The 22,083-nt window shown below is 40.6% G+C and overlaps 2 protein-coding genes and 1 long non-coding RNA gene across 4 annotated transcripts in view; 2 read left to right on the plus strand and 1 right to left on the minus strand.

The window, feature by feature from the left end:
- Positions 1-1,165: 1,165 nt before the first annotated feature.
- On the plus strand, positions 1,166-2,889 carry LOC108446654. The gene has a single exon (XM_017733825.1). It carries the CDS (start codon positions 1,435-1,437, stop codon positions 1,936-1,938), a length of 504 nt encoding a protein of 167 aa, XP_017589314.1. The 5' UTR covers positions 1,166-1,434; the 3' UTR covers positions 1,939-2,889.
- INPP5A (inositol polyphosphate-5-phosphatase A) overlaps positions 2,174-22,083 on the minus strand; it is a 147,982-nt gene continuing 128,072 nt past the window's right edge. Inside the window, exons 12-15 of one of the 2 annotated variants that reach the window (XM_017733824.1) lie at positions 9,396-9,507; positions 5,148-5,216; positions 3,857-3,944; positions 2,174-3,758 (exon numbers count right to left, since the gene is read on the minus strand). In XM_017733824.1, coding sequence (XP_017589313.1) covers positions 3,864-3,944; positions 5,148-5,216; positions 9,396-9,507 — 262 coding nt within the window. In that variant the 3' untranslated portion in view covers positions 2,174-3,758; positions 3,857-3,863. The remainder of the gene's footprint in view (positions 3,759-3,856; positions 3,945-5,147; positions 5,217-9,395; positions 9,508-22,083) is intronic. The other variant, XM_017733823.1, reaches the window with a different exon arrangement.
- On the plus strand, positions 4,560-7,517 carry LOC108446655. Its single transcript, XR_001861915.1, has 2 exons — positions 4,560-4,683; positions 7,246-7,517. It is a non-coding gene; the product is annotated as an uncharacterized LOC108446655 (long non-coding RNA).

Here is a 22,083-nt window from a genome sequence, read left to right on the forward strand (position 1 = left end):
CAGGTTTTGTTACGTTTTCTATGGCTCCCAAGTCCCAGCTCAGCCACTTTGTATATAGTAAATTTCAGATTTTGTGATGTATATTTCTAGTGTAAAAACAGCAGTTTTCTTTCACTCCGTCCCTCAGTATTTTGGCAGTTTCATTTCTTCTGCCTCTGGATTTTATGCTTAATAATACCAAAAAACCCAAACCACTGTCCCAAAAAAGCACGAGAGGAAAATGGACACTTGATTTTACATTAGAATGTCTCCACACGTGTTGGAAAGAATTTGTATAAAATCAATAAATTATTTAACAACCTTCTCCTTTAACGAGTTTCTTCCGGCATTTCTGTGCCAGAGGCCGGGGACCCCAGAGCTCCTGCAGGGTTCCCGATGGTGCCCTGCAAGGGAAAAGGAGCCCCTGCGTCGGGGGGCCGGTGGGCTGAGCCGGGAGAGCCCCAGCGCCTGTGGCACAGCCGGGGGCCGAGGTCACTGCCTCATGGGAACCCGCGCTAGGGGACTCCCCAACAGCCCCAGAGAGGAGAGACACCCGGGGCTGAAGGTGCCGCTCGAACTGCGTGTGAAACCGGGAACGCTCGTCCCTGGCCCCAAGAGCGTTTCGTTGGCTTCGGGCGGGTGATAGGGTCCGCTCTGGAGAGGGGAGGTCGGGGCCTGTACGCCTCCCATTGCGCTGAGTACCGACCGCTGCAAATACCCGGGGACGAAGTCGTTGAGATCAGCGGCGAGACTCCGCATTTCTCCCCTTCGCACACGCAAATCCGGGTGGGTGTGAGCTGCCGGGGTTGTTACGGTGCTTTTTTTTTTGCCGGGTTTTTGGTTGGTTGGGTTTTTTTTGGTTTTGGTTTTTTTTTTTCTTGTGGTTTTTTTTTTTTGTTTTTGTTTTTTTGGTTTTTTTCCTTTAAATGTGCCCCAGAAGCCAGAACTGTCTTAACAGGACACGTACTTTGAGAAAGAATGAGGTAGGTAGGTATGTTAGAGTTGATCCTTTCATCGTGTTTGATAAACTTTGAAAGAAAATGGGTCACACTGTAATATTAGACTGTAAAAAAAGTGAAATATGAGGTAACTAAGAAAAAAGAAGGGTATATCTGTTTGTACCATATGTATTTCTGCTACAGCCCGAAGCTGTACACTTTCTATCTGAGCTGTATGAGATTCACTGTGATTGATTCCCCTTCGCTCCTACCGGGGCAGCTCCGCGTCCCGAGGAGGGTGGGGGGTCCCGCAGGCCCCTACTCACTAAACGGGGACGCGCCCAGCTATGCCGCGGCTACAGAGGGAATAAATCGAGTTTACGGTCTAGTCTTCGTCCGGCTGTGAGCACGCTGAGACCAGGCCGCTGTTCGGGTCCTGTGGGGAAGTAGCAGGATAAAAACACCTGTGCTGGAGGCTAATCATTCCCACCTGTCCTTCCCACAGTTCTTAAACGAAATGAGCTCGGAGGGGGCGTTACGGGAGCAAGGGGCTTCGAGGCACCGCAGGATTGACAGCCCGGGTACCCGGCCCCAGGCAGAGGGGGGGGGAGCTGATAGGACCCGTTCCCATCCTGGGCCAGAGCCCGTCACTGCTCGGCTGTCCCGGGGCTGCAGAGAGGTGTCCGCTGGGATCGGCCCGGCTCGGCTCACCCCGCGCCCCCGGATTCGCCTCCCGGGCTGTTTAAAGGCGAAAGTTGCGTTTTATGAATTGCTGAGGGCTCAGTTCGGAGCATTTGCAGCAGCTCACCCCAGCAGGTCACCGGCGTACCCTGCACCCCCGGGGAAAGTTCGGGCCCCAGACGGCCCCGCGGCTGGAGGCTACAGCAAGTTGATCTGTACTCGAGGCTTCGGCTCCTGCTGGAAAAGGCTAGAGAGGTCTTCTGAAACTGGAGATAATCATGAAGGAGTTCATGGTGGCACATTTACTGCTGAGGACTGGCATCTTGTGAGCAGCTCGTAAAGCTGCATCACCTTCCTCACATCAGTGCTCCCATATCAGCTCCTCAGTGCCTTTGCCTCGGTTTGTATTGTGTTTTGATTAACACCAAAACTGCATCCTATCATAGAGGTTTTTATGTGAAAAATAACCTTGTTAATTGGCAGGAGATTAAAAGGTATCTCAATAAGAAATGTGACAATTTAGTAATTTCCCTGTAATCCCCAATGCCCAGATTAAAGGGGCAGACACAGCCATGTTCACCATGATTAGTTTTATTGCTTGAGAACCAGAGTACTCATTTCTAAAGGCCTTCAGAGTTATCATGAGTTGAGTTTGCTTAAATAGAATTACTGTGTGGTTATAATGCAACATGGCACAATAACAATACAGAGCTGCAGACACCCTTTGGGCAACAATACTTGCTACAAACTGGGTTGTACTGTTGAGAAAACTCTGCAAGCGGACATCAAATCATTTTCAGTGGTAGTGATTTATACCAAAATCAAGCATCAATCTAATGCCATCGCGCAGTCTATGAACTCTGTAGTGTTCTAAATTAAATCAATAAAACATACATTTGTGTTTCATCAACAGACTCCCTAATCACCTTTTAATGTTGTATTTAGTGGTGGGAGGAAAATGTCTGTAACAAGACTATATTGTAGGCTGCACTGAGCTACTAACCAGGAAAATTTACAGTTGGGTTGATGGTTGGTCTTTTTTTTTCCTTTAACACTGTATAAATACAGTCTGTGTCCAATACAGTTGCTACTTGAAGCAGACGATTATTTTCTTCTCCCATGATGTTATTGTTTCAATATCGAATATGGCACCATAAAACAGTAACAAAAGACTGACAAAAACAGTTTACAAAATTCTGGAAAGTTACACCCAAACCTAGCTAAGAACTTCACATTCAATCCTTAATATTACATAGAAAGAAGAGATTATAGGAGTAACAAAGTGAAACTGCTAATATATGTGCTATATAGTATGCTATATATCTGTATCCAGGATGGCACTGCTATATATTATTTAAATGTTGGTTGTTGATGTACACTTAACTAAACCTGCTAAGACTCCAACACTTACTGCTGATATGGCACTCTCAAGCATTCATATTGGAAAGTATATTTAGCATAAGTTTTGGTCAGGTTTATAAATTATTTATATATCTGTGTATATATACACATACATACATATATATACACACACATATATATGTATGTATAGAAAGCAGCTGCTGTGTGATTCAAAAACCATGTAACATGGCAGTATAGTAAATAAAATGAGAAAAAAATTTAAAAAAATGAAAACCAAAATACTAAAACTAAAACACAAACCATAAGCCTTGGTCAAAAAAGAAAATACCATTTAAAACCATCAATATCTCTATCTATACAATCCAATGTACAAAATCCCAAAGTGGTAAAGATGTATAAGGGGCATGATACCTTTAAAAGTTTATAATATGCTGAAATAGCTTTTCCACATTGACAAATACACTTAGTAAAAGTTGAAAGTTGTGAAATCTAGAATACATAGCATCTCTGCTGTCTATTTAGAGTTTTGGCAACAGAACTGTGACATATATATAAAAAATAATTCCACATTTCTACTTGATGTCACATGAACATACAAGACAGTGAGGTATGTGAGGCTTCTCTCAAACAGAGTCCAGATGCTGAAGCATAGTGTACGATCAGCAGTCTAAAAATGTGGCACTCAGGACTGGATTTATCAATACAGCTGTTAGGATTACAGATTTCAGTGTGCTGTCTTCCCTCCTGGCTACAGTGTGGTTTCACGGAAAATCTTCTCACTTCGTAGGCATCTTTTTCCTGTTGCAGAATTGGCATTTTTTTAAAAAGAAAGATAAACACAGGGGAAATGATGTAGAAAATGTAATATAAACGTAAAGAAAAAAGATGATATTTACCACCACATCACTGCACGACACAACACTTGTGCACATTTGCAATAGGTTTACCTGCCCCAGCAGCTATTCGAAAGGACAGGAACACAGGCTGCAGCAAGTTAGGGAAAAATAGAAGTTACATGTTTGAAATATACATTGGTTTTTTTTTTTGTTTGTTTGTTTTTTTGTTTTTTTTTTTTTCTTTACAGTCAGAGGTAAAAACAAAAACTTCCCTATGACTGGAAATAAAACATTGCAACATTTTTTGAATTAATGTAATTACAAAATGCACAAGGGAACAACATTATTTCCTCACAGATTTCTGCTCCCACTGAAATCTAAAGGAAAATTTTCCACTGATTTCTGTGGGAAGAGGTTCAGATCCCATACACATCTCCCTTTTGTCACAGTGCCGCACCACTTTGGTGATGAAGGAAACGAAAATTGCTGTTTCTGAACTGGCTGACCCAGAGCTTTTTGTTTACTGGATAAGTTAGTAATTGCTCTATTTTAAAACCTTGCATGATTCTGGACCAAACGCCTTAAGTGCATTTTTCCTTAGAAAACAATTCTCTGTCTCACAAGAACTCTGACCATGGAATTAAATAGGGGTATGTATTTGTGAGTTCAGATTTGCATGTACACATGCATCCACACATACAATTACCCACTATCCCTCTCTGAATTATCATTCAAGAGCCTCAGTGCTGTTTTTAGATAGGCTTTCAGAGGTTACCTCCTAGTCCTCAATTGGCTTTTTTCAAAGAAAGCAAATACTCTGTTTTATTGTATTTCTAACAGGTTTCCATCTGGTATCTTCAGCAAAGAAGATTGTTTGCAAAATTCAGGTATTTTATTAATTTCAACAACAGGTATTTATGTAATTCTTTGTCCTTTTTCTATAGTCTTTTTATCACTTGTTTGAATATGGAACTGCCAATACGTTCTTTTACTAATAGGCACCTATGCATCAACCTAGGTGAAGCTATGCTTTGAAAGCACAGTTGATAACCCAATGAAATCACTTGTGTTATGCTAGAACAGTTTTAAGTGTACAGATGGCTGCTCCTCTTCACTTGCACCACATCCTGCTTTCATTCTATCACCCATTGTCCCGTTCTTTGATTTCATACAAGCAGCTATTCTGATAAACTGACTTCAGCTGAATTTGACTTTGAAACATTTTCAAGGTGTTACTTTAAAAATAGGGCAGAGATATGGCTGACTTAAAATTAATAGAACCTAGTCCATACATTCTCCTTCCTAACAAAAAACTTAGAAGATAAAAGACTAAAATGTTTAATTTAATTACCTTGTGATCCCCCATGCAGACATTTGGCCCAATGTGGTCATATATTACTATCTTCTCATCATTTTCTGACTAGTTAAAAAAAACAAAAACAACAAAACACTAGTCAGTCCAAGGATTCTCCAGATTACACACAGAGAAAGAAATATTGGAAATATTATGCAAGTAGGTGAAACCAGTTTCTGAACGAGGTGATATTAACACATCTTAGCTTGGCCTCTCCAGAGGAAGACTGTGTAAAATGAACTTTTATGCCCAGTACCGCTGGCAGTAATTTGTGCAGTTTGCCTGCATAAAAAACCTCCTGAGATCTCTGTTTCTCCTCCCTGCTGACAGGACCTTGGGAAATTTTTGTGGCTAACACTGTGCTAAGTGAAATGAGTGACTTGTTGTAGTTGCATTCCAGGCTTCTGTTACAAAATGCAGCAACCACATTTGGCCAGACCTTTTTTAAGAACAACACAACTTTTATTGAATTAGGTGAGATAAATGTTCTCTGAATTAAATGTAATCCATGTTGCCTTATAACAGCATTTGATTTCATCATATAAGGGATTTTAAATGTTCAGAGAGATGAATTATTATTTTCAGGTTCTGAGTATAATCTTTAATCATTTCTCTGAGATAAATTTCTTCATCTGAAAAAAAGCATTCAGTGATTTTAAGAAAAGCAGCAAATGACGGATGACATTCCTCCAGTCTCCATTATGAATTGCTTTCATTTTGTTCCATGTTGAACTTTACCCTTATACACTGACTTCTTTAGCATTTTTATCTTAACGAACAATAAAATGTAGTCATCTTTCTGCCGTTTGCAATAAACGTGATTTGGAGGAGCTATTTTGATTCTCTGGCACTGTACTTCAGGAATAAATACAAATACATTGCCATACAAAACAATTTCTTATTGTGCTAAACAATTTCTATAAGCTAATTAAATCTGTAATCTGGACACTCTCCAGTCTCTAATACAATCGTAGATGTGCTTTAAACTAGTTGGCAATACTAATTTACTTTGTATGAAACAGTCAAGACTTTCTCATCTGTAATCAGTCAAGTTTGACTGGGCAATAACTTTATATAAACAGTAGCATTTAGGACTATAAAGTTAAAACTGAATTATCTTTAATGCAGTAAGGAAGCTTAAGGTCAGATTTACTTTACAGCACGGTTGTCTGCCAAAAATATAAAAACATAACCTTCTGCATTGTATGCATGAGCACTTTCCAATATTTCAAGATCATAATGCCACCAGCATCGGAAGTGGGGATACATTCATCAAAAGCGACTTGATAATTTACAAAGGCAGCATAAAATTGTGGATTTTCAACTGCATAATCTTTAGACAGATAAACAAATTACAGCAGTGCACAAGCAGAAACAATATACACTTGGCTGAGCATTCATTACTTCATGCGATCAGGCATCAGCGCAGCTCCTGAGCAGTGGGCAACCTTTGGTGGTTTAGGGCTCAGGAAGCATAAAATAACATGATGGTGAGGTAACCGACCATGGCATGATAGATGATGTTGCATGAAAGCTGTTTACAGCCCCATGTCAGTACAATCTGTAATGCCTACTGTGTAGCTGAACACACTGTACAGTGGCAGTTTGTGCACACTATCCTCTCTTTATCTAGGATTTAAATGCAGATTTATTACAATTTTTGTTTGAAACAAAATATAGAATTGCTTAGGCAGAAAAATAAACACTTTATTACCTATAAGAAAAATTAATACAGCAAAATAATTACATGCATAAGAATATTCAATAGATAGTTATGACTGAAAAAATTCTTTAAAAATTCATATACATTTATATTTTAAGGATTTGTTACAGTGTAATCAATTATTTAAAATTTGCTTTTACTTTCTTCAGAGTTCCTTTTAAAGCTTCAAAGTATAGGTCTCTGCAGTGGAGTAAGTTCTCAGTCAAGGCCAACACTGCTTCTTGTGTAGAACCACAGAAACCTGTAGGGTCATTTTGCCCTTTCCTCTATCAGTTCAGCATTCTTTTCTAATGACTATTTTCATTAGGTTTTATGGGCCAGAATCCCTGTTTTGCTTTGGGTTGGATAAGCTAGCTCCTATGTTTGGTACAGGCTCACAGAGTTAAAGCCCAGTCTGGCCTCACCAATGCGCTTCTGGAGATACCCCAACCTGCCTGATCACGATTTGTAAACGCAAAGCTCCAGAGAGGATGACGCGCACTTTTAAAGGTAAGCTTTGAATGATCCAACTGATCGGGTTTCTGTTACACAGAGACTGGGAATTGTAACTGACCTCACACTTACAAACTTCTTCAGTGCTCTAACTTTGTTTTCCCTTGTTTAATCTTCTCCCATTATATCCAAGTTATAGCCCTCTAGATAATCAGAAAGAATTCCTTTCTCTTGGTACTGTTTACACTCTCCAAGCTTTTGTGTACACTTTTATCTCCTTATTCATAGCTTAAAAAAAAAAAATCTTCCCTCACTGGCCACTCTTTTCATGGTTTTAATCCTTTGTTCTTTAGGAATTTCATGGTCGCCAAGTACTATCGGTAATATTTTGGGTAAAGTCTCACTTTTTCACATGATATTTTTGTGTAAGAAAACCAAATAACACTGATTTTGACATTACTATTTGACTATAAAGCCTGTATTGCCTTTAGGCTTCACATTTTTTTACTGAATACTGCAGTACATGTATTGTCTAAAATTTTGGGTGAAATTTCAAGATGTCATGCAGACACTTTTTACACATTAAAACGTGTGAGGAAGTGCCTTGACTTGAAATTCGAGTAGCTGTGGAAAACATGTTCCCAGCCTTTTAGTGAGTTATATACTGCAAAGCAAACAGTCTAATCATGAGATAAATAACCCCGACGAGAGAGAAAAAGAAGGTTATAAACGTCAGGAGAGCAAGTTTCAAGGGTGTAATTAATTTAAACAGGAAGAAAAGAAGCCATGAAGCTATAGAACACTGATTTACTTACACGATTATTTTCTGTAATTCACTCCCACTAAGCAGCATTAATTATACAGGAACACACAGACAGACACACGACTTTTGGCAATTTTGCATTCAGTAAGTCTGTTAGAGTCATACAGTCTGGTCAGCAAGACAACCTCACTGCAGTACATCCATTTATGCAGCCTGCCCACGGCCACGGCCAGCCGGCCAGCTCAGAACAGAGAGAAGTGGGAGAGATCTTGTATCACACACCCTTTTCCTGATCTGTTCTTGGCCCTTTAGAACAGCTGGTAACCAGCATCAGCAGGACGGGGTCTAGGTGCCATGAGGAAGCACACAGGAACAGAGGCAGTGGAAGTTGGCACAGGTAACCAGTTGACCTGGTCCAGTGCTTCCAAGGAAAGGAGGAGGGCCGAGTGGAACAAAAAGGAGAGAGCAAATGACAGAAAAGAAAACTGGAAGGCTCCTGAACCATGTTTAGATCATTTAACCTTGGATAGAGCATCACCAACTAACCCTAACCCTATCTATAAACACCAAAATCCCAAGAGGAATTGTATGTTCTAAAAATGTTTCACAAGCTTATCTCTAAAGCTCTAACGGAATGTCTGAATTTAGGCACCTCGTTGGTGTACCAAAGTTAGGAGCCTACCTGCTGGAGACTATCCTCATTCAGGGGACAGCGATAGATTTGGCCTGTCTAGGACTTGACATATTCTTGGGAGTACCTTAGGAAATCTACCACTCTGGTAACTCAGGTGCCTCCAGCTGTTGATGTACAGGTTTTTCTCTCAACTGCATGACTCCTCAGCAGTCACTTGTACCCGCTTCTGTCTGCACCCCTGCTGAATCCCTGGTATGGGCAGTGCTGCTGTTTATGTCACTTGTAGGGTGGACTGGGCTGGGGGACTAATGGGGCCTTTTTATAGGGGCTTTTTATTTACAGTTACTCTCTTTAAAGCAAGCAGTTTCCCGGTGCTGTGCATCCCCGCACAGAAGAGCACAGAAGTGGCACAGGTCAGAAGACAGTTGATCATCATTGGCAGCTCAGATACCAAAAGAACTGCTTGTGAAAGCTCGTCTTTTAGTCACTGTCAGTGGGTTTATGGGGCCAAGTCCCCCTTTTTGGGTGCAAAGCACTGGAGGCACACCCCTCTATGTACTGCCATGGTGTGCTGTCTCCAGCTTGGCAAGTGTTTGCTACAGGCAAACTCAAGGACAGTCTTTCAACCCTACCTGCCTTTGGTGCAGATAAATGCAGTGTGGAGGTACTGGGGGGCTGCAGGTCTGTACTTACTTTCAGAATGAGCTCCTTGGCTGAGTGGGACATCAGGATTCTGTCGCACCAGGCTGGACATCTCGTGTTCATGTACTGCCTTCCCTGGCTAGAGTCCTCGCTGTAGGGATAACTGCAAACAAATCCCAACCACAACCATCAATGACTCTTGGCAAAGCAGTCTGAAACCTCTGGCTCAAAGGGCCATACTATTTCCAAAATTTCACTGTCTAGAAGCAGCTCTTCTAGACACTTGTACGTGTTTCTATTTATTTTCTCCTCCCTCTTTCCTTTTCATGTGCTCTTTCTCTATGTCTCTTCTCAGATCTACAACTCTACTGTAGGGTTAACAAGTTAAGACACACACAAAGAGTTTCAAAAGAGAGTTTCAAAACTCTCACCTCCTACCTTGTGCTTTTGCACGTGAGAGTGTTTAAAGACAGCAAACTGTTTATCTGTGTGGAAGTACAAAAATCAGTTCAACAACAACTTGAAAGTAGACAAGAGACTATGGAAAATATACATGCAGAAGGTGAGAAATGAAACCTAGGGGAAAAAAAAAATTCATCTTGTGCAATTTCTTTGCAGGATTCTCTCAAGGGGAGTTATCCAGGAATAATTTAGCAGAAAACAGAGTTCAGAGTGCTGGGATCACTGCAGCTATACAGAAACCTCTCCTATATGGATTCTTTAAGGGTGATAGAAAGGAAGACAGGACAAGACAGCAGGCCTTGCAGGGGATTTTTTCAGAACCAAGGAATCAGGAATGTGGTTTGAAGAAAGTGATGCTGACTACATAAGATCCTGTACCTATGAAATTGTGTTAAGAAAAAGTATATTATTTTGTAAAGACATCTTGAATAGAAGCAGATTAAATGGTAGCTACACTCTGGGGTCATCATAAACATGCTATGACATCTCCAGTGCATTCTAACTTAGCTTTAAAGGACAACAGAAAGTGTTTATTTTAATCTTCAAAATATAACTAGAGTAACACACCTGTGTGAGCCCATGAGCTGAAATCATTGGAAGCACTTGAGGGGCAACCTCTGGCTCACCCTCAACAAGCTGAGGCTAGAGTTTTTCATGTCTCACCCAAATGTTCTCATCAGTTTAGTAAGACAGACCTTTGCATTCCATGATGGCTCATCACACTGTAAAAGGCCCACTGTTTTCTTAGACCATTTCCAAAATGGCATGTGGGAGTAGCTAAGAAGGGGTTTTGGAGAAATCCAGAGGGTTTGTGACAGGCTCAATTTCTTGAATATTGGGCCAGAATTAATTGAAGTCTGCCTTGATAAAACTCTTAAAACCCCCAAACATCTACATATGTATGTGTGAGTGTATTTGAAACAACATTTGCATTTTATTCTGCTCCTCACTGAATTCATAAAGGAAATACTGAGGTTTTTCTGAAATTTGTGTTAAAATAAAATTTCTAGTATTGTAGAAAAAGGGTTTGCATGCTTGAAGAGAAACTTATTTACCATCCTGCTTGGTGTGATATTCTGAAACAGAGACGTACAGCTCTCTACCAAATGGGTTTACAAGCTACAGTGCCATTAAAAAGATTAGCCATGGCAAACATCCAAGAAAAGCATACTGAATGTATTGGAACAAACCAGTGATCTCAGTACGTTTTCCACCTCATCAAACCTAACAAGACTCATTTTCAAAACATATTATGAGAATTCAATTTGCTGCTTCACTGACATATAGAAGTACAGCTTATTTCTGAGTGTCTGTGAAATATTTTGATGATGTAATACTACATTGGTAGTAGAAGCTCTTTGTCTGCAACTTAAGGGTTGACTTTTTCTCATAACCTCTTACTCTACTTACTCCAGAACCCCAGATAACTGAAGCTACTTTTTATGACATAAAGGTATAAGAATCAATCACATTTCAAATAATCCTTCCTTTTACAGCATTAACTGTATGGTTTTTGAAATATGATGTTCTGTACCTGGAATGATCTGTTACTGCTATGTGTTAGAGCATTTAATCCTAGAGCCTATATTCTATGAAATGGGATTTATCAATTTGCTTTATTTATCTTAATGTTTTCACAGGGTGAAAACTTCTGCCAATTTTTCAAGGTCTTTAGCACTGATCACAGAGTCAAAAAGTTACTGTAGTTTACAAGTATCTTTGAAAAATCAGATTTCTAATGGCTGTGACAGAGATAAAAATAAATGCTGCAAATTACCCAGACAAAATGACCTGTAGGTAATAATTTAATATAATAAAGTGAGGCAAGCTCTTCTTTTTCCAAGGCAGAATCCTTCGAAGGAAGCAAGAAGCATGGAGTGTTCTGTCTCACTGCACCCCAATGAATAAGGCTTCTCCCTCCCTCCCTCCCTCCCTCCCCTCTGGCGTGTGCAAGTCCCACTCTCAGTGAAATGCTGACACTGACATAATAAAAAATCCTAACAAGATAAATGCCCCCAAAATTGGGAAAACTATTTGCTCTCCTCCTTCATGCTCTAGAGGGGTCACAAACACCTTGAAAAAAGCAAAATTCTTCTGTAGATGGGCTCAAATAGTGGTCACAGCTAAATATGACTCAAAATTCCCATGAGAGATTCTTTTTTTTTTTTACTTTCTGGGTTGTACGGATATTTTAATTTATTATATGCCACTGATCTTAAATAGATTTTTGCAAAGAAAAGCTCTGTTAGAGATTTCTGGAATATACCTGTCACTGAATAAACATGCTGCTGAATGTGTACTATTCCAGAACAGAACTTTTCAAATACCATACACCCCCCCCAGAAGTTGTCTCCACCATCCTCTTCCATAGCTAAGTGAATAGTAGCATGAAAATAGTGTGACTGCTTCCAGAAATGAATCATCTGCATGTGAACTCTGAAGCTTTTGCTTGTTTGGAGTGTTTTTAAGGGTCTTGTCCCCAAGGATACTCTGGTGTCTTACATAATGTTACTTCCTTTGGATGTCTTCCCACCAGCTGATGGGATTTAAACCCAGGCAAGAGTAGCAATGGAAGGAGGAGCTTACAGATGCATAGGCATTTCAGGAAGTCTGATGATTCTGATGCAGCCGTAACAGAAAGATGTTGCAGAATCAAAGACTCAGGGAAAACGCCCAAAGGCTCAGAACCAGCTGCCGATCCAGCATGTGGTTTCAGACTCAGACCCGGAGTGGGTGCCCAGGAGGCAGCCCCTGTGTGCTCTCCTGCTGGCACGCACCTGCCGAGGCCGGGGGCTGCGGAGCGCGCAGCGGGCATCGACGGCACCGCATGGGCTTCCGCACAGCCGGCACGTGAAGGCACAACGCTCCTTTTGCTTTTTCCCATACAGCCACTGCCCAGAAAGCACAGATTCATGATGGGACTCAGGAAACTGGAAAATATTTCCAGTTGCTTCAGTGGGTAACCAAGACACGAGTGTGCCGATACACGCTTCTATTTGACCGTTCACTTTTTGTTCTTTCTAAGCTGGCTTCATGATTTCCCTTCTCTTGTCCTTCCTTTCAACCCCACTTCTTGACTGCTTTGCCATCAGGCATAAATAGTCTCTTAAAAATTACTGTAAATTTAAGCTTGTGTGCATGCAAAAAGCAGAACTGTTCTTGTAATAGCCATCTTCCAAAAGACATTAGGAGTAAGACTGTCTACGATCAAGGACATTAAATTAGATTTGTTTTGCTGACATCTCCAGCCTCTTTTAACACATTCACTCAAGGCAAGTAAGGAACTCACAGTTCTTAAGTCAAAACTTACTTAATAATTCTAGTCAACAGATTTTCTGATTTGTGAATTGTAGAAATAATTACAGATTTGATAAAAACGACTGCAGATCTGATAAAAAGTAATTTAAGGACTCTATACCAAATAATCAAAAGTTAACAATTCCAGTAGCAATCTCTCAGAGGGGAAGTAGTGTGCCATCCTTCTGTGCTTCCATCCTTCATCTTGACCACCAGGACGATGACTGTGGCAGAGAAAAAAGTAAAACCAGCTCTCCCTGTCCCACAATTAGATAGGGAAGAATGTATTATTTTTTCCTTCCATTAGCATTCTGCCTCAATCACAATCTACCTTGTGTAACGCACAGAAAACAGTGATCTTGAGAATGAATACTGAGTGCTCATGTAAAAATGATGACACAACAGATAAAGGCCTCTAGGTACCACTGAAACAAATTATAAATAGATATAATGCTACCACATCAGGTATTAGAGGTAAGGCTGTACACACTTCCTTAGTATTCCACACAATTAGACTTTTTTACACACACTGTATTACATCTATTTAAAAATACATGGGGAAATGGGGAATTCCACATGGAACAAATTTTATGCCCTATTTAAAACAGTGGCAAAGTTGGAATTTAGGACCTTAACCACTCACATTAGCAGGGTAATTAATAGCAAAAAGAGACTGTTATTCTCTGTGTATGCCGGCCAGCAGAATTATACAAAATACACTTTGACTGTGCATGCCCCTGGATGACGCATGGACAGGCAGTTCTGGAGCATCCATGTGAAAAGCTTGCACAATTTATCTCCAGTTGTTTAGGATTTACTTTTTGTCAAGATGCTGCTTCTAGCTGCTTTTCCACGCTATTTCACAAACTTTTGTTTCAGTTACACTTACTTAGTCAGGATTACTGCCAGGTGGGTTTTCTGAATAAAACTTCCAGCAACATCATTAATATAATGTTTAATATTGTTGAAATTTAACCAAATACTTTGATGAATTGCTAACCTACTCTGTTAATAAAGAGCAGGCTGTCCAATGAACTCACAGTCAATAAGGATGAGAACTACTTGGCAATTGTTTGGGGAAAATAAACCATTAAGAGGGTCAGTAATATCAGAGCACTACTGCTGCTGACAGGTATTGTCAGAGATGATTAGACACCTTTACAAAAATGCTTACTGCAGGGTGAAAAGTTGTCCGACATCATAAACCATCCTGTCAGCAGTGCCTTAACTCAAAACACAAGCCAGCAATGCTGTGTATATAAATGTCTCCTTAACTGGCATTTCCAGTTAGGGAAAACGCTCCTAATGAACTCTTGGGTAAGAATGGATAAAATCTGTTAGTGAGATGGGTGAAATGTACTTTCTAACAGGAAACAATTAATTCCCTCTGGAGGGCTCTTACCTCTACCTGTCCCAGGCAGTTTGCTGCAGCTCGCTCCGCTCAGAGAGCACGCGGGACAGGCCCTGCTGCCAGAAACGCTCCGGTGCTGCTCTGGGGACTCTGTCTTCTACAGACAGCACACTTCCACTGCTGGTGTAGGAAGTGTGGCAGCACTCACTAGGCAACAGTGGGGAAAATTCAGCTATTTCATCTTTTTTAGTCCAGTAAAGGTCATTCTGAACAATTCTGCAGCCTACATCTAGGTTCAAACTTTATCATGTTTCAGGGAGTGGAAATGCCTCCCATTCAAAAACTCCTTGTGCTCCCTCATCCGTCAATAGTCCCCACATTTTATATCACTGATTTTTTTCTAATACAAAATAATTGAGATGGGATAGAACTATAAAGCATCAATGAAAACCAAGCTCTTTATGGGAAAAGCTGAGATACAGTTTTGATTTGGTCCATTTTATTTTTGAGCTTAGGTATGAGTACTCACATTTACTAAACCTTTTCTCACTTTTCAGTCTTTCTATTTATATATGACATTGACAGAGAACTTCAAAAGCGGAATCAGATAATTATTTACTATTATTTACTATTTTCATATTTTCTGAAAAAATGCTGGATAAATTTACCTTCAGCTCTGACATGCACTCAGATTGTCTGAGATACATTTACCTGGAGAAAGGATGGTGAATGTGGACTGCCAATACAACCTTTGGGTGCTCTGAAAGTTTTAAGGCCAAAGATATAAATAAAAATATTTTGATATTTTTAATTTACAGTTAGCATATTTTAATTTACAGTTACCAGTGTGAGCTGGTACACGAGTGTGATTTCAACAAAATGCCATTCAACCAATCAAAGGGTGACATCTAATTTTTGTCAGCTACCAGAGTGTTAGTTTCTTCCTCAAAATTGAATTACCATTTTTTATTTCCCTGAACCTGAGAGTTGGATTCCCTAGATCTCTTCCTAACAAACGACCCCATGTAATTTATCTTCATATGGTCATCTTAGGCAGCAGATCTAAGCTAAGCAGTAAGACACACTGCTGTTTGAATTAGATTATCTGCTTCACAGGTACCAAAACACTAATAAGCCTTGGTGATGCTCTGCGAGCCAACTGGCCACGATACGTGTCTCACTTCAGCCAGATCAGGAGGGCAAACAGAGCCCTGCAAACATAGTAGTTATAGAACAATGTGTTAAACAGCTGCTACTTGCACAGGCTACACTAACACCATGGTGATAGTACCAACAATTGGAGTCAAAGGTGACAATGGGAAGGGGGGGTCGCCCGGGCAAACCAGCAGCAAAGGGCAGGATGGGTAAACAGGACTTGAGCCCTGATTGGGCACAACACAAAAAAGGAGGCTTAACAACATGGTGTTTTTATCAGAATCTTTTTTATGGATTTATGCTGGGCATATTGCTTTTTGTCTTAACACTCGTCTTTGGAAAATACTGGTCTGTAATATGCTTCAGAGTGAGCATTCTTGTATCACCAGTGTTGCTCTGGACCTTTTTCAGTTAAAAAAAAATAAACCCAGAGCCTCTTTCTTGTGAAGGGAGCATAATGCAACCCTTCACTTTCTGTGAAGAACATTCACCCAGAATGTTCTCCATAGCGAAAATCTCCCCTTGCTGCTCACACCCTATGGCCAAACCCTGGTGATGAGGAGGACACGTGCTAGTGCTCACTCCATCCCACTGGCACCAGAACCTGCCCAGGACCAGAGGCTGACACGTGGCTGATGGCAACTGGCACACTGTGCTCTGCTGTTTCATCCCAGAGCTGTGGGGAGGCCCAGCTAGCAAAAATGGATTATTTGGCAATACTAAAATAGATTATTCGGCAATAAGTGAACGCTGAGTGATGCACTCTATTGCTTTAATAAGAATAATGCTGTACCCCACTCAATGTATGCAATACTGCTACTATTACAAGTGGATAAATGGAATTATGAATAACGTTGGCTTGTTGGGAAGGACCCAGTGCTGGCTTGTTGCACCAGAACAGCCTGATGTTACTGTATATGACTGTGATTGAGCTCAGTGTCTTTTCTGGGATTGTACCTGCCTGTACTTCTCAAAAGTACATTATTTTGGGGCTAAAATGTACAAAGTCTCATGCTGGAAAAAAATAACTGGGAACCTGAGGCAAGAAGTGGGTCAGGGTTCAAGCTCCAAACTATTGGGCTTTTCAGCAGTACATTCAGATGGGAATACAATGGACAGCCTTGCTGGCAGCAAAGACCATAAGCTCTTTAGAATATGCTTTATTTTCTGCTTGCAGCAATAGTCTGTAGTCCTTACCTTACACATGGTGTAGACTAACTCTTTGAAACTTTTTTACTTCATTGGTTTTCCTTTCTTTTCCCCTTTGCCACAATTCCTTAAACCAAACAGAACTGCCTACTTGGGTAATGCTCTCCAGTTCCTCACAAATTAAAGAAACACCCTGTTTCAATTTGCAAACAGAACTGGTGAGAGTGGCACTGGTTTAATGTGAGGAGAAACATGGAGGAAAGATCTGCCTGAAAAACCATTGTAATGATTAAATTCTAATTGTTTTGGAGGAAATGACAGCTGTCTCTCTGCTTCCAGCTGGGAATTTGTTCCTGTGCTCCAGCCTTAGATGCTGGAAGCACCCAGACAACTGCATCATGTCATGTGGGAATTTGTTCCTTGGGGATTGAGAGATCCATGGGTGACTTCACATACCTCACTAATACCTGGAAGGTGTTTTACACTGCATGAGTGAATCTGAAGTATTTCTGTTCAGTGGAAAATACTTCTTAATTGACAAAAAAAAAAATCATGTTATAAAAGTAACTGATAAAGCAAGCATAAAAATAACCTAGGGCTTTTAAATTTAAGTGCCTAATTTCCCTTTTGTGAGACAACAGGATGCAGCAGCATTACTGAGGTGATGATCTAGGAAATGAGAATTCCCTTTGCTTCAGGAGTGCTGCCCTGCCCTGGCAGCAGGCAATCTGTATGATCTGAGAACATGCAGAGAGGCAGTGAGAAAACTGGAAAGGAAGGGGGGGGCCTGTTGACACCTAAACCATCATCTTGTCCTTCCATTTCACACCCAAGGGTGACCTCAGGGCTCTGTGCAATGGCACACAGAGGTTCTGCTCTGAATGGTCTCTGCAGAAGGGAAGGAACAAGGGAGCGCTCTGGGCTTTGCTTCATGCAGAGCAGGCTGGCTCAGGGCAAATCAGACCAGAAAAATACATGTGTCGTTGTGCAACCTTCTAGAATAGAGAAGGGTCATGGGACAAAATACAAGGTAGAGAAAATATATTTTATAGACTAAATAAGATTTTTGCAGAATAATGAACCAGTGCTAGAGAGAATTCCAAAGGAGGAACACCCTGGTGAGAGTAAATGAGATTCAATCCATCTCCTGGTGAGAGGCATCAAAAGCCAAGACACTGCCAGTGCAGAGGGTCTGCTTGAGACAAATATCACACAGAGGGTATCTAAGACACAAACATATGTCCAACAAGTAAATTACATGACAGCCTAATTCAATAGCAAACAAGAATAGGTCACTTTAAGAGAATGATTAATACATAAGATTGCTGTGCATGCAGCCTTATCTGAGAGCAAACCTTGTATGTGGGTGTGAACTCTTGCTAAAGTCAGCTCCTATCTTTGCTATACAACAGCTACAAGAATAATTATAATAATTAATGGAGAGCAGTGATAAAGGTAACAATTGCCCACCTGTATATTGACAGACCACAATGTAGTTACTTCTTTTTTTCACATCTCCTGCCTTTTGCAGTGATTGTTGACTACTATGAAGTCCTTTGCAGCCTCACACTGGGCTATTTGCTCATGGCCAGACTGTTCAGCCTGAGTGACAGATCTTACAGAGTTTAAAATTCTAAATTGTATTTAGTCTCCAGTGGCTTGGGTTGCTACAGACTACATTAGATCACAAAGGGTAAGAAGATGAAAACATGAATATTTACCATATAAAGTAAAAGGCCTCAAAATACAGGAGTATAGGAGTGGGTGAATAATGCCTGAAAAATACTCTGTTGGAAAGATTTTTTACATGTTGCCTAGAAGACCTGCCACATAGCCCGTGGCTTTTTGTTAAACTGTGGCTTCCCTGCCAGGCTGCCCTCACCTTTTGCATATCTCACCAGGACAGAGGAAGGGTTTATGAGGGAAGGGTGGGCTCTGGACAGGGCCAGAGGAATGCCTGGCCCAGGCTGTCCTCCTGCCACTGCCCTGCAAGCTCCAAGGACCCTGGACAGAACATGCTGGGAGCCTGTGTGGACACAGCATCAGTAGATCCGGGTCCAGACCAGGTTGCGTAAGACTCTTTTCCCTGGAAGTTCATTCACTGCATCCCTGGCATGCTCCTCTGGGCACAGGCATACAGAGTGGTGAGCTGATACGGCTTAGGCACATACATTAAAGAATTAAAAGGAACTCAGAATTGAAGAGGAATTTAGGAAATGCTTTAGGGCTGCTGAACAGAGAGGAGATAAGTGACAGGCCTGCAGATGCTGTCAGTGCTGTAAAATCACAGAAGGAAGGAATGGTTTGGGTTGGAGGCACCCTTAGGCTCAGTCAAGGCTTTGTTCTTGATGGTTCTAAGGGGTGACTACCTGAGCACCCCTCCCTCTGCACCACAGTGCGATGGTCACCCACGGCAGGAGGAAGACTTCACATCAGATCAAGCAGACATATGGTCTTAAACTAAATGACAGTATTGCACTGGGGAAGAACAAGAGATTAGTTTTGAGTTCCCTAAGTATGCCTGCAGAGATGCTATTTTTAGATGTGACTGTAGGAAAGCTCAGAAGTGGCTCTTCAATCCTTCCCACATTTAAGGTTAATTAAAAAGTCCTGAAGCTGTGTTACTGTGCAGTAACACAGAATCCATCAAGACCCTGTCAAAACTCCTTTGCATATGCAGTAACATTAATTTGCTGTGCTGCCTTAATACCATTCAATTTACAGATGCAAAATCAATTAATAAGTCTCATAGAAGTACTACATAAATAATTGTTATTTACACCTACCAAAAATTATGTATGATTAAAAATAGTCATGTAGTTCGTAAAATCCAACAAATGCCCATTTGAATATTGTTTAGTAGTTTGAGAACCAAATTGGCAATTTTGAAAATCCTCATTCACCTGCCTTCTTATCACCCTTGCCAAGGCTCTAGTCTCCCCTCCTAGAGCTGTTATTCAAATTTTGTCCCATGAACTGTAGAAGGAACTCTGAGAGCAGAACTCAGCTCCCTCCTCCTCACAGAGGTGGGGACTGGCCACAGGCTGACAGCATCCTCTACTTCTGTACTTGTCCTTTTGATGTCACACCGGCTGTACTCAGAAGGAGTAACCCAAGGCAGATATGGTATAGGGGCAGAAAAATCCACCTGCAACAGCCTTGCAAGGTGCTCTTCTGTGATTCTGCTGTGAACCAAAGGGAAGCATGTGTTCTACTTCTTGTTTTGGAGCCTCTCATGTCACATTTCAATACACAATAAAAGCAATGGTCATTACAAACTTGTAAAGTCTTGAAAAATAGCTTTTCTAAATATAGAATTGACTGTCCTGGCTTTTAGTGATTTAAGCCAGGTCTACAAGGCTGTATTAATTCAGTTACAGTGTTATGTGCAGCCTTTCCCAATGGACAGTCAACATAACACACCTTCCTGCACAGGCTTTAAATGAGGTGTGTCCTCACTCAGAGCACCACACAGCACAGAAGATTTGGAGTAACTTGTTGTAGAACAGTTCTCTTTGGAACACCCAGTGCTGAGAAGAGCTGTTCAGAGATATTTGTGTTTTCTCAGTGGCTGTCTGGACTTGGAAAATATAACAATGCAGGAAAAGAGGCCCCTGGTATTTCAATTACTCTACAGAATTATTCACTATTGCTTAGAGACAAGCAAGAATTCAGCAGTTTACAAAAAATATTGTGAAGTGTTCTTGACTCAGTACAGAATGTACACTCTCTACAGAATTAAAACTTTTGATAGTCCCTACAACACCAAATTTTACTTTTAGGAACCATTAGCACAGGGACTAGAAAGAAAATAAGAAAAGGTTTATATAACATTCAGTTTATAAAAGCTGGTATTAAAACCACAATATAGTAGGCTGGGAATATGTACAGACCTATTTTTTTTTGCCAAAACCTGTGCATAATGATTCCTGAGATGTTTTCCTAGACAGGTCATAAGAGTTAAGTGCTCTCCCTGGTTGCTTGATGTAGTTTACAATCAGCTGAGAAAAGTAAGTAACAAACTGCAGGAAAGCACACAGCACACTGCACATGGATTTTGAAGAGCAAAATGAAACTGATAGTTATAAATACAGTGAAGAACAAAACTCCATTGAGTTATTTCCAGCACATCATTTCATTATGGAATTTTATAGTTAGAGAATTGCTTCAGAAGCCAACATTTCTATCACTACTTATAATGAAATGCTACCTCAGGGTCATGAAAAACTGGCAATGAGAAGGACTGACAGTTTCAGAATTTTAGGTCCCTAAATAAAAAAGTAAGAAGAACCTTGAGCTTTTTAAATGAGAGTTTGCATTTATTTGGTTTCCCTTCCTTTTCTTTATTATTTTCCCTAAATCCCAGACATCAAGAGTGGTATCTCTTCCCAATCACTCCTGTACAGACAAACAGAGCCTCAGTTTCCCAAAAATTTAAGAATATATGAGTTTTTTATCAATGTATTAAGGCAATTTAGCAGTTCCTTAGTATAGTGACTTCCTTTAAAAAAAATTTTACCAGTATAAAAATAAATGCCTACATGACTATCATGGTTTCATTTGAAATTAAGAAAAATGGACAGAGAAATCAACTGTAAAAGATGCAGATATATTAACATAAAACAATTAATACAGAAAGATATAAAAATGTTCTCTCTGTTCAGATTAGTACAATAGAAGAAATCTTTCCATAACTTCAAACAAAAACTGAGAATATGCAAGAATCAGACTTGACTATTTTCTCAGTCTGTACTCAGAAGTACTTAAGCACTTTGAGGTCACCAAAACTTCCAAATCTTAACAGCAACACGTTTACTCTCATTTTTTGTAACCACAGACTCGAATTTAAAACTAAATTCAGAAATACTTGTACAGTGGTAACTGAGAAAAGTACAATTAGAGACAAACAATTCTTTAGTATATGAAGAAGTTTTTGCAGGAGCGTGTGATGGAGCTGCTCACGGCGGCCCACATGGCGACCACGTGTGAGCGTCAGGACAGGGTTCAGTGCCCATGAGGCTTGAGGAAAATACTGCTCAGGCCCAGCTGGGCTCCAGACTTTCCCTCCAAAAAGGTGTTCTCTCTCCTACACTTGCCATATGCTGGGTGCCACCAGACACTGTTTCCTTACTAATTATTTTAATCAGTACTTTGCTCATTTTGATGCTACAAAGCCAGTATTTTTCACTGGGCACACAGCCCCTTATGAACAATGGGTACTGGCTGTCCTGGTCAGGACTGGAACTTGTGCTGCACTGGGTGCCACTCAGGGCACCAAGGTAAAACAGGGTCAGTTATAAGGCAGCCTGTTTCCACCTTTCCCTA

Source organism: Corvus brachyrhynchos, unplaced genomic scaffold (assembly GCF_000691975.1).
Source record: "Corvus brachyrhynchos isolate BGI_N302 unplaced genomic scaffold, ASM69197v1 scaffold514, whole genome shotgun sequence".
Classification (NCBI taxonomy): domain Eukaryota; kingdom Metazoa; phylum Chordata; class Aves; order Passeriformes; family Corvidae; genus Corvus; species Corvus brachyrhynchos.

Bases quoted from the DNA above. Each gene is read 5' to 3' on its own strand.
- LOC108446654 (XM_017733825.1), top strand. From the start codon at position 1,435: ATGAGCTCGGAGGGGGCGTTACGGGAGCAAGGGGCTTCGAGGCACCGC.